The sequence below is a fragment of the Trichosurus vulpecula genome, chromosome 4 (genome assembly GCF_011100635.1).
Source record: "Trichosurus vulpecula isolate mTriVul1 chromosome 4, mTriVul1.pri, whole genome shotgun sequence".
NCBI lineage: Eukaryota > Metazoa > Chordata > Mammalia > Diprotodontia > Phalangeridae > Trichosurus > Trichosurus vulpecula.
Window position 1 is genome coordinate 253,839,953 of NC_050576.1, and position 16,653 is coordinate 253,856,605.

Sequence of the window (16,653 nt, forward strand, 5' to 3'; positions counted from 1 at the left end):
TGAACAACAACTTCTTCGGAATAAGGGGCAGAGGACACCAGTGACTAGGAGAAATAGGGACGACTTCTTGTAGGAGGTGGTCTTTTACTCAGTTGCTTTGGGTTTTTATGGGATCTAAAGGACATTTATCAATAAGATTTTCACTTTCCCTTTTGTAAGTTAATGGTTTTTATAGATCATATCTTGGCTTCTCTTGCAGGTAACAATTGCTTGTGATGCCGTCCTTAATTCAAAATCTCCGTATAGGAAACAGGAGCCGGATTCCTGGGAAAATGAGCTGCAAATCTCCAAACATGCCAATAACCTCATGCAACTGGACAATGGTGTCAGGATTCCTCCCAGGTGAGAGAGCTGCAGGTGGTGGGAGGCAGCAAGGGGAGGCAGGGGAGTTTCTGAGACCACCAGCCTCATAAGGTTGCTAGTCTCCCATTGTAAGGTACAGCAAACTTTCTCTAACTTTCCATAAATTCCACCCCTATCCTCCATTATTTACTTCTCTGTGTACATCTTGTACCTTTCAAAAGAGTGTAATTCCTTGAGGGCAGGGACAATTTTCATTTTTTTGACTTTGTTTCTCCTATCACCTAGCGGAGGGCTTTCAAGATAATAGGAACTTAATAAATGTTTGTTGAATATGAAACAAGTTACATTTGAATTTTTACTTATTATTATGAACAAAGTCTAAGCCTTTTGTTAAAGTTGCATGTAAGAAAGACTTAGGAATTCCCTGTTTTTAACAGAATACAACTCTCTTCAGAATGTTCTCATCCTACCTGATTTAGTACAAAAATTTGGTTCAATGCTTGTTTAGTAAGAGCCTGCCACATCAGCCAGTTTGCTGTATGCGTATAAGGACAAAAAGGAAACATTCCCTTCATCAAGACATTCTTCTTTGGGATACAACTATACATAGTGGCTGGATGTTCATGGTAGCAGTAACCTTGCTACTGATGGATTGCATGAGCTCAGGAGTTCTGAGCTGCAGTGTGCCCTAAATCTGGCACCATTATGGTGAGCCTCCAGGAGTTGGGGGGAGGGGCCACCAGGTTGCCTAAGGAGTAGCTTATTTACATGTATAGTCCCTTTCATGTTGTCTCCCCATTAGATTGTGACCTCCTCAAGTGTAGGAGGTTTGTTTTACGTTTCTTTGTAGCCGTGGCACTCAGCACAGTGCCTGGCACATAATTGGTGCTTAATAAATGTTTATGTTCATTGTAATTTTTAAGAATATTTTATTTCCCCCCAATTACATGTAAAACATTTTTAAAAACATTTTTCCTTTTTTTTTTTAAAGTTTTGAGTTCCAAATTCTATCCTTCCCTCTTTCCCTTCCACCCTCCCTGAGATGGTAAGCAATCTGACATAGGTTATACACATGCAATCATGTAAAACATTTCCATTTAATAAATGTCTATTGATTGACTGATTGCCTAAGGAGAGGTGAATTGGCTCAGGCTTGAAATGGGCCAAAGTTGATCATCAGTGTGCACTGCACCTCTAGCCTGGGCAAGACAGGGAGATCTAGCCACAAAAAACAAAACACCCCTCTCCCCGACACACAGATAAGTAAATACAACAGAATTAGAGGAGCAGTATGTAGATGTCAATAGAGAAATCAATCTGGAGTTAGAAAGATTGGAATGGCAGAAAGAGCCCTGGCTTCAGAGTTGGAGGATGCAGATTCAAATTCTACTCCTGATGCTTACTGCCTGTGTGACCTTGGATAAGTCATTTAATCTACCAGAGCTTTAGTTTCCCGGTATATTAAATTAGGGTGGTGGACTAGATTGCTTCTGAGATTCCTTCTTGCTCTAGATATATGTTCTCAAGACCTGAATTTAAATCCTGCCTCAGACATTTACTAGCTGTGTGACCCTGGGCAAGTCACTTAACCCTGTTTGCCTCAGTTTCCTCATCTATAAAATGAGCCAGAGAAGGAAATAGCAAACCACTCCAGTATCTTTTGCTAAGAAAACCCCAAATGAGATAACAAAGAGGTGGGCACAACTGAAAAACTGAGACCTAGAAGAACAGGTTTTCCTTCTTGCCTTAAAGACCAGGATGTCTTCATGTCCCTGTAAAATGAGGATTAGTTCTTATTATCACTTGATGAGATCAGGAACGAGACTCTTGATCCTTGTTTGGAAAGTTGTAGGACTACACACTGTGACAGGGCCAGCTCAAGAGAGTTCCTTAATGCTAATGTCCCCAGCTCTTCCATCCCTTCCCTAGCCCCCCAACATTCGATCCTTCAGGCATAATCTGTTGAAGAGAATCAGCCAGGGCAACCTTGAAGGGGAAAAAGAGGGAAGGGGAGGGCAGCCTTACTACTGCCTTCGATTTGGTGGCGGGATTTATCAGGTTGTTTGAAAATGGGTATTTATGAGCCTTGTGCCTTTTTAAAATCACTAGCTCTTGAGGGGTCTCCCCCACCTGCTGCTTCTCTGAGTCCTTGGCCAGCTGCCGGTCACTAGGGCACTGCAGGGCAGCAATTTTGGGTTACGGCCCATAACCCACCATGCTTGCTATTATTAAAGCACATTGGCTGAGGTGTCCACAGATCAAAATTAACTGACTACAAGAGCCAAGTGAACTCAACCTCTCTGTCTTGGTTCTTAGCCTAGACTTCAGTGTCACCACGTTTTATGACATTATTCAAAAATAAGGAAAACGTCACTTCCTCTCAGTTATTGAAGAAAGTCAATTGGGATGTCATCAAGAATTAGGAACAACATAGAAGTGAATAAGCATACTTATATGAGACCAGGACACACTGGATTTTTTGCTCCCTAAAATGATGAGGGATCATGACGGAATTCCGGATGGAGTGAGATTTAATTTATTTAAAAAATAAAATGGAAAAAAAATCATTACTTTCATTAGTATTCATTGCAATTCAGCAAACATTTATTAAGCCCCTACTATGAGCCGGGCAATGAACAGGGATCTGGAGATAAAAACACAAAAAATGAAAAGGACCTTGTGTTTATTAAGTACCTACGATGGCCAGGCACTGTACTGGTCCCTGGAGACTCAAAGGCAGGTGTGCGATAGTCTGTGCCTTCAAGGAGATTATATTGTACTGGGGAGACCTAACACACACACAAGCCTAGCACCAGGACAACTCAGGAAGGTGAGAGCCTTGGACTAACAGCGAGGAAGGGGTAGGGGGAATCAGGGAAGGCTTCACCTGAGCTGAGCCTTGATGGGGGACAAAGACTCTTAGTGGAAGAGATGGGGAAAGGGGACCATTTTAGGGATAGGAACAGTTTCTGCAAATTGGAAGAGGAGAGTGTTGGAGTAGATGGAATGGATGCAGCTGGGTAATATAGAGGATAGTCTGCTGTGCCTAGAGTCAGGAACACCTGAGTTCAAATCCAGCCTCGGACACTTCCTAGCTGTGTGACCCTGGGTGAGTCACTTAACCTGTCTGCCTCAGTTTCCTCATCTGTAAACCGGGGATAGTAATAGCACCTACCTTGCATGGTTGTTGTAAGGAAAATGAGGTAATATTTCTTTGTCGTTCACACATGGCACTTCATTCCCCGCCTCCACACCTTTGCACTAGCCATACCCCTGCCTAGAATGCACTTCCTCCTCACTTCCACCTCATAAAGTCTCTCTCTTCCTTCAAGGCATATCTCAAACACCACCTTGTACGTCAGTTCTTTTCCAGTTCTTTCAACTGCTAGTGCCTTCCACCTGAAACTGGTAGTTAATTACTTTGTGTTTATGTGCATTTTGCCTCTTTATACATTTATTCTGCATATACTTCTTTACGTACATATACATGTAATAGATTTGTATTCTCTCTATATTTTTAGGTGTCCTCCCATTTCAATGTAAGCTCCTTGCAAGTAGTTACTGTTTCATTCTTTCTGTTTGTATTCCTAGCACCCAACGGTGTCTGGAACATAGGTAACTAATAAGTGTTTATTGGTTGATGGGAGTAGTGTGGACTAATGCTGGCAGGTCTGGAGGGTGTTAGCCTGCAGAAATCCTTAAATGCCCCACTAGGTGTTTGTATTGGATCCTGGGGAGCAGGGGAGTGACGCGATCAGATTTGGGCCTTAGGAAGAAGTTAAGCATTTTTTTAATGTTAAAAAAAGGATTAAAAAAAACCTTACTCCTAGGTCTTGTTCCATATTTCAAATAACTCATTCCATCTGCTACATCATATGCTTGCAAAGCTTGGAGAGGCTGTGTCCAAATAAAGGTAATCAACCTGATTGTCTTGTTCTGGCTTCCCAAGGCGCACTCACCAGCCAGGGGGAGACAGTCTTCCATATGTTTGTCCTCAATGGTGTCCTTTACTCCTGTTCTTCTTTGGAGTTCCTCCTTGGTTATGCATCGCACCCTGATCGCACCCACCAGCCACGTCTCCATTGCCAACAGTTACATGAATGTCTATTTTACAGATTTCATGTACCACCTCCAGTTTCCAAGGGATAATTCTGTACCTAAACCTCTCTTCCTTGGGATGCTCAAGGAATTCAATTCAACAGATACTTATTGAGTGCCCGTTATGTGCAAGGGAGCCTGGTATGTGCTATATGGAACATCACCGGTTGTCCAGGCTGTCTGGAACAGAGGGTGTATGTACCCGGAAATTGTGGGACAATAGCCACAGTTTCACCTTAAGTGAAAATCCCTTTTGTTTCGACCCTTTTTATATGCTTCTTTATAAAATATATAAGCTGATTTTCCTGAGTTAATAACTAGAATATAATGAATATAAGTCACCTTTCTTTGCCTGAAGAGTAAGTAGTACCTCCCTCTTAATAGGTTTCTTATTTCACACTTCTATAGGTGGTAAAGGAGACTAGGCTAGATTGTAGTGCTCCCAGGCTATACCTTAGAAATTGCCAGTCCCCTGGAGACTGTTTTGAAGCTATTCCTGTGAACAGTTTCTGTCTCTTTCCCTTCATGGGTTATGGTTCTGTTTTATCTCTACAAAGTGGTTCTCTACATCTGCAATGCTCTCCCTCTTCACCTCCACCTTGTAAAATCCTTGGCTCCCTTTAAAGCACCACTTGGATGAAATTGATATACACTTTGTATTTAATTATGTATGTGCAGATTCCCTCAGTGAAGTTCAGATTAATCAAACAGGCCTTTTATTTGCATATGAAACTCTACAGTTATGAAAGTTACATAAAAATAGAGTCACCAAAGCAGCAGCTCTCCGATGGGGGCTCAAAACTGTTCCATCTTTGTCTTTGCATCCCAGCACCACACTGTAGGTGTGTAACAAATTTTTTGTGAATTAGTATCACAGATTTAGAACTGGGAATGATCCCAGAGGCCATCTAGTCTAGAGATTCTTAACCATTTTTATATTATGGCAGCTAGGTAGCACAGTGGATAGAATACTGGGCCTGGAGTCAGGGAGACCTGAGTTCAGATTTGGCTTTGGATACTTATTTATCTGTGAGACCCTGGGCAAATCATTTAACTTTTTAACTGTTTACCTTAGTTTCCTCATATGCAAAAATGAGAATAATAATTGCACCTGTCTCCCAGGGTTGTTGTGAGGATCAAAAAGCTTTGTAAACTTTAGAATGCTATTATTCTGTTATTATTGTACTTGTCATTATGGACCCTGTCTGGTGAAGCCTTTGAACTCCTTAGAATAAAGCTTTTAAATGCATAAAATAAAATGCACAAGATTGCAAAAGAAATTATATTGAAATAGTTATCAAAATAAAAAAAGAGTTTCCAGACCCCAGGTACAAAACCCCTGATAGTCTAACAGGCTTGTTTCAAATGTGAATTGAATACATGTAGAAAAACATGGGTGAGTCAGTTTTATTTCTCAGTGCTGGAAGCAGCTCTGTAAGATCATCAGTTATAGATGACTTGCTGATCTCTGTCGGTGGAAAGGGTTTTCACACTTGGGAATTCTCTACACATGAAATTTTTTTTGAGAAGTCAGGTTTGGAAGATATCCGGGCTCTGCTTAATTAACACATGGTTCTCTATTATCAGTGTTTCAGAACTGCCATTGTTTTGTCTCTAAGGCCTTTAAAACAGATGCTGATTTTATCATCTCTATTTTAAAACTTGACGCAACAGTGCTTGCCCTCAGGCAGCATTTTTGGCCAGTGGCTTTCAGTCTTTTCCACCTAGTCATTCCCCAGAGGACATCCAGGAATGCCCCACATACTATGTCATCTTTCCAAGGAAAGAAAATAAAAACACTCAGGACACCTGGTCTGCGCTCACTTTTCAGAGGGAAAGAATTAGGAGCCATGGAGCTGGCCTTGGGCTTCTAGCAGAGTATTGTAACAAAGAGACAATCCTGCTTGAGGCGAGGGAAAAATTGGACTCTAATTCTCTCCAGTCTTCTGCAATCTCAGATTGAGAAGCCTTGCTTTAAAGTGTTCATGATGGATAGTCTGGCACGGGACTTGGAAGTCAGGAAGACCTTGCTTGATTCAAATCCAGCCACAAATACTCTCTAGCTGTGTGACCCCAGGCTAGTCTCTTTAACCTCTCCGAGACTCAGTTTCCTCATCTGTAAATGGGAGGAATAATAGGACTTATCTCACAGGATTGTTGTGAGGATCAAATGAGGAAATATATGTAAAATGCTTTGCAAACCTCAAAGCACCATAAAAATGTTAGCAATTATTAAAAAATTCATGCTATCTTCTGTTTTCATTATTACGTACATTTCCCAGCGTATCCTCTGCCCTTCCCCTCCCAGAGGGCCAATAAAAAAAGAGAAAAATAAAACTCACCAACATATTGAAAAAGTCTGATTTATATGCATTGTTTCCACATCCATTGTCCCCCCCCCCCCATCTCTGCAAAGAAGGGAGGGAGGTGTCCCCTCATATCTCCTTTTTGGAAACAAGGGTGGTCATTGTATTTCCCAGTATTCTTTTCCCCGATTGTTTTGTGGTTGTTAATGTTCTCTCCATTTATGTTGTTGAGGTCATTGTGTACCTTGCTTTCCTGGTTCTACTTCCTTCCCTGTGCATCAGTTCACTGAAGTCTTCCTGTGCCTCTCAGCATTCATCAGTCCTTACAGTGCAGTAATATTTCATTTCATTAATGTACCACGACCTGTTTAGACAACCTTCCATGCACGTGCATCTAATTTGTTTCTAGTTTCCTACTCACTTTTTACACTTTTTCCTCTTTTGACATGTGTCTTTCTAGCGGCTGGAAGTGTGCCAAGTGTGACTTGCGAGAGAACCTTTGGTTGAATCTGACCGATGGTACCATCCTTTGTGGAAAGTGGTTCTTTGACAACATGGGGGGAAATGGGCATGCACTGGACCATTACAAAGAAATGGGCTACCCTTTGGCAGTGAAGTTAGGAACCATCACTCCTGATGGGGCAGGTGAGTCCTTCAAGCTTTGGGATTTAAGGAATTGGGGGAAGGGGTGATGAAGACAAGGGCAGGGCCTGTAAACCTTTTGGCATCGTGCCATGAGTGTTGGACTTTGGTTTGAGAAGATCTTGGTTCAAGTCTGGCCTCTGATCCTTAACCTGAGTGATGTCAGCCGGTGGCTTAACTTCTCAAAATCCCAAGAAACTCTCTAGGACTATAATTTGCTGGTAAGTTGCTGATCTGTACTAGTATAGGGAATTTGCTCATCAGGAAGTTCCTTACAGAAGTAAAATCATAGCTCTTGTCTAAAAACCATAAATATATATATATATATATATATTATATATATATGTTTAAGAAAAAGTGTGGTGTAGTTGTCCTATGCTGGCCTTGGAACCTATAAGGTCTGGGTTTAAGACCTGGCTGTGAAATATTCTGGCTCTGTGACCCCGGACAAATCACTTAACTTCTGTGTGCCTCTGTTTCTCATCTGTAAAATGGGGATAGATATAGCACTTGCCTCCTAAGGTGGTTGTGCGTACATGGCTCACAGTCTCTTGCTTTACCTGGTGACCTCTTTATTCTTACTGGGAACCCTTCTCAGACCTTGACATCTCCATTCATCAACCTTCTCAATTGCCCTGACTTCCATTCAAGCACTTGAATGACACATTTGTTGTCATCATCATCATCATCATTATCATTATCATCATCACCTCAACTTTTGCATCTCCCAAACCCCAAACTAAGACATTCTCTTCTCTGACCACCTCCTCCTTGCTATTCTATAACATCTCCTCTCTCACTCCTCCCAAACCTACCTTTTGGTTTAGAGTATGAGGCATCATGGACTAATGGGGCATGGTAGTAGATTCAGCATGCCTGGGTTCAGATCCTAACTTTGTGACTTTGGACAAGTCACCCTCTCTGGTGTTTGGGTTCCTTATCAAATGAAGGGCTAGAGCAGCTGACTTCCAAAGGGCCCTTTCCAGCTCTAAATCACTGATCCTGTGTCTTTCCGGTCCTTCGATTCCTTCCTGTTGTCTCAGGCCATCACCCCATTTGGGCTAATATTCTCCTTACCCCAGCCTGACTGATAGAGATTCTCAGAGATTTTGCTAAGCAGTGTCTCAGTCCCTGGCAGATTTTTTTATTTTCACATTTTGGAGAATCCTGTAGCTACTCTGCTTAGAGTGGACAGGCACTTTGTTTCATTCCTAACAATATCCTCAAATGTTGTCCCCCACCCCCAAATAAATTGAGGTATAACCTGAAGTCCTGAAATCAGGTTTTGTTCACTATTAAAATGAAGTGTATTGAATCTAGCCAGGAGAGCCAAATGAGGCCCACAGTCGCACATTCATATTTTGAAAGAGACAGGATCGAGCCGGCTAGATGCCATAGTGGGTAGAGCACCGGCCCTAGAGTCAGGAGAACCTGAGTTCAAATTTGGCCTCAGACACTTGACACTTACTAGCTGTGTGACCTTGAGCAAGTTACTTAACCCCAACTGCCTCTCAAAGAAAAAAAGAAGAGAGACAGGGTTGTCATTTGAGAGGCAGCTTGTTGGGAAGGAGAGAATACTGCCTTTGGAGTTGGCAGATTGTGGTTCAAATCTTAGCTGTACCGCTCATTACCCATGTGACCTTGGGTGGATCACATAAGCTCTCTGGGTCTCAGTTTCCTCATTTATAATATGAAGGGGGTGGACTAGTGGCTTTTGAGGTCCCTTCTTCCTAAGGTTATGGTCCAGTTGGGAATCTTTCCGATAAAAGATTACTGGAATTAGACTCGTTAAAATTTTTTTTTAAATTGTCTAACTTTGTTCTTCCCAAACTCTGGGCTGATTGTTGGGAATTGCAGATGGGAGAATTTAGTTCTTAAACTAATTAGCATACTGACATTTAAATCACTCAATAATAACACATAGTTTAATAGTTTTAAAAAGCCAGGTTTCCGGAATATTAATTTGTGCTTTGTAAAGAACAGGCATGTAATGTTGAATGGAATGCCATCTCTATTTATTGTTACATTTCTGGGACCTTTTGTCCCCAGGAATTCTTTTTTTGGTGTGGAGGAGGGTGAAAGGAAAGGAAGAATTATTTTCACAATGATCCTAATTAAGCTTATTTTTGGCTAGCATTAGTTTTCTTTTTTTGACTAAATCTCTTATTTATTTGGTCTAAGGGACTCCCAGTGAAGAATCTCTCTCTACCAAAGCAGATGGTCATCTTCTTTGTAATAGGACACTGAGGGACACTGATTGAGTGCTTGGGATACTGAGAGGTTAAGTTACTTGCCCATTTTCATACAGCTCAGATATGTCAGGGGTGGGACTTGAACCCAGGTCTCATCCGTTCCAAGGTCACTTCTGAATCCCCTACAACGCACTGTCTCTTGAATTAAACTAAGCTTTGTTTCTTCTTATTTAGAGAGAGTCTAGGAAATATGATTTTCAGTTTGCATAACTGGGAATTTAATATCAGTCAATCAACAAGAATTTGTTAAATGCTCAAGTTGCAGAGCCAGATTTTGAACCCAGGTCCTCTGACTCCAAATTTAGTGCTCTTTCCAGTGTGCCATCTAAGCAGGACGACTTTACTTTGCCTCCCATTGTTGTTTAGTTGTTTCAGTCGTATCCGAACTCGTTTGAGGTTTCCTTGGCAAAGATAGTGAGGTGGTTTGCCATTTCCTTCTCCGGCTCGTTTTACAGATGGGGAAACAGAGGCAAGTAGGATTAAGTGACTTGCCCAGGGTCACACAGCTAGTAAGTGTCCGAGGCCAGATTTGAACTCAGGAAGATGACTCTTCCTGATTCCTGGCCTCACAATCTGTGCACTATGGCACTACCTAGCCAACACTCTCAATTTTTTTCACTAGCTACTCTCTTACCATTATTTATAGTTGAGGGAAGAATCTGACAGGTTTCTACAAATCTTTCTGTTGCCTGAAAATGGTTTGTTCATATTTCAAAGTTACAGACCAGTAAGGGTGGCCAAATTCTAGTGAATTATGTACGTCCTGGATGCCTTGGGAAATTTATAGGTTTAAAATCACAGGCTTGTGAAAAACTATCTCACTTGTAATGACAGCCACCAGCCTGATCAAGGCTATAACCCCATCCTTAGAGCAATGCCTTCAAGGCATCCCACAATCCTATTTCCCTATGTTGTCTTTGAGATTTTAAAGTTTTTTTTATGTCATAAAGTGTACTTATTTCACATTTCTTGGGTCAAAGATTTGTTTTAAATATTGAGCTTATTTCTTAAGGTTTGTCCATTTAAGAATGGGGAATTTTTTCAAGTTAAGGACTTTGCTGATTAGGAAATAGATCAATTATTTTAAAAACCCTGAATTTAGGATGGTTAATTTTTTATTTGTGGATGAAGAAAACTATGATATAAATACTTTACTCATCTAGTTTTAAAATTAAGACCATGGATTGTCAACCTGTCTCATTAATGGAGCATTGACATAATTGGGAGAAAAAGAGTCTTAAGGGAGACATGATAGCTATTTTTTTCCTGTTTTGGGGACTGATCTTGTAATTTCATTGGTATTGGTGTTGTGGTTCAGCCATTTTCAGTCATGTCTAACTCTGTGACTATTTGGGGTTTTCTTGGCAAAGATACTGGAGTGGCTTGCTATTTCCTTCTCCAGCTCATTTTTATAGATGGAGAAACTGAGGCAAACAGGGTTAAGTGAGTTGCCCAGAGTCACACAGCCAGTATGTGTCTGCGCTAGGACTTGAACCCATATCTTTCTGACTCGAAGGCTTCCAATTGCTGTATCTTCCTTGTCATATCTGAAAAGTTGTTATATGGAAGAGGGCTTAGATTTGTTCTGTGTGGTCCCCAAGGTCAAAAGTAGGACAATTACCAGAAGTTGCAAAAAGCCAAAATCTTTCTAACATTGAGAGCTGTCCAAAAGGGCTCCAGCCTGCCTGGAGAGGCAGAGGGCTCCCTTCACTGTATCCAATTGGAGACTGGATGACCACTTATCTCTCGTTTTGGACTAGGGATTCCTTCAGGTGTGGTTGGACCAGATGGCCACTGCCCTCCCAACTCTAAAATTCTGTGAAAAAATAAAAATTTTTCTTTGATCAGAAAAGAAGGGATATTGAGGAAGGGGGAGGAAAAAGGGGGCAGAGGGGAAAAGAAACATGGAAAGGAAAAGCCATTGGGAAAAAGGGGAGGACACAAGATGGAGACAGAGGAGGCCAGCGACCATGTCTTATCTGAACCTCCCACCTCCGTTTTTGCCTTGCAAAGTGCCCTGTATGTAGCTGGCTCTTACTGAATTGAATTCAGGGCATAATAGTTCTTCAGGAGTGTATGGTCCTTCTGTGGGAAGGGAAAAAAGGAAGGGAATAAGCATTTACATCACACCTACTATGTGCCAGTGATTAGTGCTTTTTTTTTCTTAAACGAATGTCTTATTTGATCTTCACAATAACCCTGTAAGGTAGGTGTTATCATTACTCCTGTTTTACAGTTGCAGAAACTGAGGCAGAGGTTAAGTGACTTACCTAGGGTCACACAGCTCATAAGCATCTGAGGCCAGATTTAAATTTATATTTTATTATTTATTTAATATATTCAGTTTTCAGCATTGATTTCCACAAGATTTTGAATTACAAATTTTCTCCCCATTTCTACCCTCCCCCACTGCAAGATGGTATATATTCTGATTTCCCCATTCCCCAGTCAGCCCTCCTTTCTGTCACCCCACTCCTCCCCATCCCCTTTTCCCTTTCTTGTAGGACAAGATAGATTTCTATGCCCCATTGCCTGTATATCTGATTTCCCAATTGCGTGCAAAAACAACTTTTTTTTTGAACATCTGCTCTTGAAACTTTGAGTTCCAAATTCTCTCCCCTCTTCCCTCCCCACCCACCCTCCCTAAGAAGACAAGAAATTCAACATAGGTCACACGTTTATTATTATGCAAAACCCTTCCACAATACCCATGTTACGAAAGACTATATTTTGCTTCCTCCTATCCTGTCCCCCTTTATTTAATTTTCTCCCTTGACCCTGTCCCTTTTTGAAAGTGTTTGCTTTTGATTGCCTCCTTTCCCTATCTGCCCTCTATTCTATCATCCCCCCCCTTTTATTCCCTTCCTCCTTCTTTCCTGTGAGGTAAGATACCCAATTGAGTGTGTATGTTATTCCCTCCTCAAGTCAAATCCGATGAGAGCAAGATTCACTCATCCCCCCCTCACCTGCCCCCTCTTCCCTTCCAATGAACTGCTTTTTCTTGCCACTTTTATGTGAGATAATTTACCCCATTCTATCTCTCCCTTTTCTCTCTCTCAATATATTCCTCTGTCATCCCTTAATTTAATTTTATTTTTTTAGATATCATCCCTTCATATTCAACTTACCCTGTGCCCTCTGTCTATATATATATGCATATTCCCTTCAGCTACCCTAATACTGAGGTCTCACGAATTACACACATCATCTTTCCATGTAGGAATGTAAACAAAACAGTTCAACTTTAGTAAGTCCCTTTTGATTTCTCTTTCTTGTTTACCTTTTCATGCTTCTCTTGATTCTTGTGTTTGAAAGTCCAATTTTCCATTCAGCTCTGGTCTTTTCATAGAGAAAGCTTGAAAGTCCTGTATTTTATTGAAAGTCCATATTTTGCCTTGTAGCATTATACTCAGTTTTGCTGGGTAGGTGATTCTTGGTTTTAATCCTAGCTCCATTGACCTCCAGAATATCATATTCCAAGCCCTTCAATCCCTTAATGTACAAGCTGCTAGATCTTGTGTTATCTTGATTGTGTGTCTACAATACTCAAATTGTTTCTTTCTGGCTGCTTGCAGTATTTTCTCCTTGATCTGGGAACTCTGGAATTTGGCGACAATATTTCTAGGAGTTTTCTTTCTGGGATCTTTTTCAGGAGGCGATGGGTAGATTCTTTCAATTTCTATTTTACCCTCTGACTCTAGACTATCAGAGCAGTTTTCCTTGATAATTTCTTGAAAGATGATATCTAGGCTCTTTTTTTTGGGCAGGGCATTTGGGGTTAAGTGACTTGCCCGAGGTCACACAGCTAGTATATGTGTCAAGTGTCTGAGGCTGGATTTGAACTCAGGTCCTCCTGACTCCAGGGCCGGTGCTCTACTCACTGCTCCACCTAGCTGTCCCCTAGGCCCTTTTTTTGATCATGGCTTTCAGGTAGTCCAATAATTTTTAAATTGTCTCTCCTGGATCTATTTTCCAGGTCAGTGGTTTTTCCAAGGAGATATTTCACATTGTCTTCTATTTTTTCATTTCTTTGGTTCTATTTTATAATATCTTTATTTCTCATAAAGTCACTAGCTTCCACTTGCTGCAATCTAATTTTTAAGGTAGTATTTTGTTCAGTGGTCTTTTGGACCTCCTTTTCCATTTGGCTAATTCTACCTTTCAAGACATTCTTTTCCTCATTGGCTTTTTGGAGCTCTTTTGCCATTTGAGTTAGTCTATTTTTTAAGGTGTCATTTTCTTCAGTATTTTTTTGGTTCTCCTTTAGCAAGTCATTGACTTGTTTTTCATGGTTTTCTCACATCACTCTCATTTCTCTTCCCAATTTTTCCTCTACTTCTCTAACTTGCTTTTCCAAATCCTTTTTGAGCTCTTCCATGGCCTGAGACCAGTTCATGTTTTTCTTGGAGGCTTTTGTTGTAGGCTCTATGACTTTGTTGACTTCTTCTGGCTGTATGTTTTGGTCTTCTTTGTCACCAAAAAAAGATTCCAAAGTCTGAGTCTGAATCTGAGACCATTTTTTCTGCCTGTTCATGTTCCCAGCCAACTACTTGACCCTTGAGCTTTTTGTCGGGGTATGACTGCTTGTAGAGTAGACAGTACTTTGTCCCAAGCTTGAGGGGCTGCACTGCTGTTTTCAGAGCTATTTCTACACAGCAAGCTCTGCCACACCAGTGCTTCTCTTTCCCCAGGAACCACCAACCCTGACTGGACTCAGATCTAAGCAGTCTCTGCACTCCTGCTCTGATCCACCACTTAATTCCTCCCACCAGGTGAACCTGGGGCTGGAATCAACTGCAGCTGTAGCTCTGGAAGCAGCCTCAGAGCTGCACCACCTCTGCTGCCCCAGGGAGGTAGCTGACCGTGAACTCCTTTCACTCTGTCCCAGCAGCTTTTCCCACTAACCTGCTCTGTTGTCTTTGGTGTTTGTGGGTTGAGAAGTCTGGTAACTGCCACAGCTCAATGATTCAGGGTCCTACGGCCTGTTCTATCCGGCTCCTGTTCTGGTTGGTCCTGGCATGGCCCACACTGGCCTCTGCTCTGCTCCCAGCTCCGTGGGATAGACCCTTCCTGGCAACCATCCAGGCTGTTCTGGGCTGGAGCCCTGCTTCCCTCTGCTATTTTGTGGGTTCTGCAACTCTAGAATTTGTTCAGAGCCATTTTTATAGGTGTTTGGAGGGACCTGGGCAAGAGCTTAAGCAAGTCCCTGCTTTCTAGCCGCCATCTTGGTTCTGTCCGGTGAGGCCAGATTTGAACTCAGGTCTTCCTCACTCCAGGTTCAGCACCCCACTGTACTACCACCTGGATTAAATATATGAATATCTACATATACATTGGCAATTTTTAATACTTTTTGTGTGAGGCCTAGGACATACTTCTTAGAGATTTTTTTTTGCCATCAATGAAGATTTCAAGGAAGGCCAGGCATGGACTTGTGATTCTAGTAGCTAGAGAACTTGAGAATGGGAGCTGAGTTTGGGAATTCTGGGCTGCAGTGGGTTAGGCTGCTCTGGCATCCACACTATGTCTGGCATCAATATGGGGAACTCAAAGCAGTGGGGTTCGGGTGGGGATGGCGAAATGAGTAGGGGGGCAACCATATTGGTGAAGGAGCAGCAAACCTGACCAGTTTAGAAACACAGCAAGTCAAAGAGTCTGTGCCAGTCATCAGTGGGTCAAACCTGTGACTATCCCCTGCCCTTCTAACCTGGAAGAGATGGAGAAACTCAGTTTTTTAAAAAAAGTCAAGGAAATTTATCACAGATCCTAATGTTTGTAAATTTCTTTTCTCCTTTGCAGATGTTTATTCCTTCCAAGAAGAGGAGTCTGTTTTAGATCCCAATTTAGCCAAGCACTTAGCACATTTTGGGATTGACATGCTTCAGATGCATTCGGTGAGAATGCCAACCTTTCTTTACACCGGTATAGGGGGTGGGAAGGTGGTGGCAGTGAGATTGTTATATCTAATTTAAATATTTCTTTTCTTATGTGAATATTCATTATGACAAAGTGTGAAGTTTTTATGATTTATGTTTTCAAATCCAGTTATCTAGGGCCAATCTACCCATCAACCTATGAGTATTTTTCAAGTGCTTACTATAGGCTAGGCACCGAGAATATAAGTACAAAGAATAAAAGAATCCCTACCCTCAATGAACTTACCTTCTGATGGAGGAGACAAGAACCCATGTAAATATATACTGAATCATATAAAAGCAATAAATACAAAATAGTTAGATCCAAAGTAGTTGGGTGCTGGGAGAAGCATTTAGCCATTAATGGGGGGAAGGGTTCAAGAAAGGTTTTCTGCAGAAGTTGGTGCTTAAAGCTGGATCGTGGAAGAAGGGAAAGACTCCAAGGTACAGCTGAGGAGGGTGTGTTTTACGGGCATGGGTGACTGAATCTAACTTGTCATTGGATTTAAAGATTAGATTTGTTTATTGTAACATGAACGGAAAATCAGTATCGAATTTTGGAGATGGCCTTTTTTAATTCAATGAGATTGACTCTAGAATTTACCCTTACTGTACTGAGAACCTCATTTCCTGGACAGTTATATAATAATAAGAGTAATAAGAGAATAAATTATGACAAGAGTGATAAGGTAATAAGAAAAGATGACCTTTGCAATTGTCAGCAGCTTCAATCTCAAGAAGAGAGTGAGTTGATTTCACTTAAAATAAAAAGTTAAAATAAGCAGAGATTATAGCTGGATGGAGATAACAAGAAAATACATTGTTGTTAATGGAGAATTCTTGCCTTATTTTTACTCTATGACTGTTCTGTGGATGGTGAAATATCCGCCTTAGACATGAGGTCATATGAATATAGTATTTTCCTTGTGTTCAGACCTCATCTGAGGTCTTTATTCCATTTTTGGCCTTCTGGTTTAGAAGGGCATTGGTAAATGGGAGCATGTACTGAGGATACCAGCATGGTAAAGAGCTTCACATATATCATATGGTGATTGGTTGAACCAAAGAAGTCATTTGGTCTAACCCTTTCCTTTTATTGATGAGGAAGCTGAGCCTTGTACAGGCTAGGTGACTTTA

At 41.3% G+C, this 16,653-nt stretch overlaps 1 protein-coding gene across 2 annotated transcripts in view; it reads left to right on the plus strand.

Annotated features, from left to right (window-relative positions):
- The window catches only part of USP13 (ubiquitin specific peptidase 13), a 138,621-nt gene that overhangs the window by 66,584 nt on the left and 55,384 nt on the right, over positions 1 to 16,653 (plus strand). For both annotated transcript variants that reach the window (XM_036757748.1, XM_036757747.1), the window contains 3 exons: positions 200 to 342; positions 7,168 to 7,352; positions 15,401 to 15,495. In XM_036757748.1, coding sequence (XP_036613643.1) covers positions 200 to 342; positions 7,168 to 7,352; positions 15,401 to 15,495 — 423 coding nt within the window. The remainder of the gene's footprint in view (positions 1 to 199; positions 343 to 7,167; positions 7,353 to 15,400; positions 15,496 to 16,653) is intronic.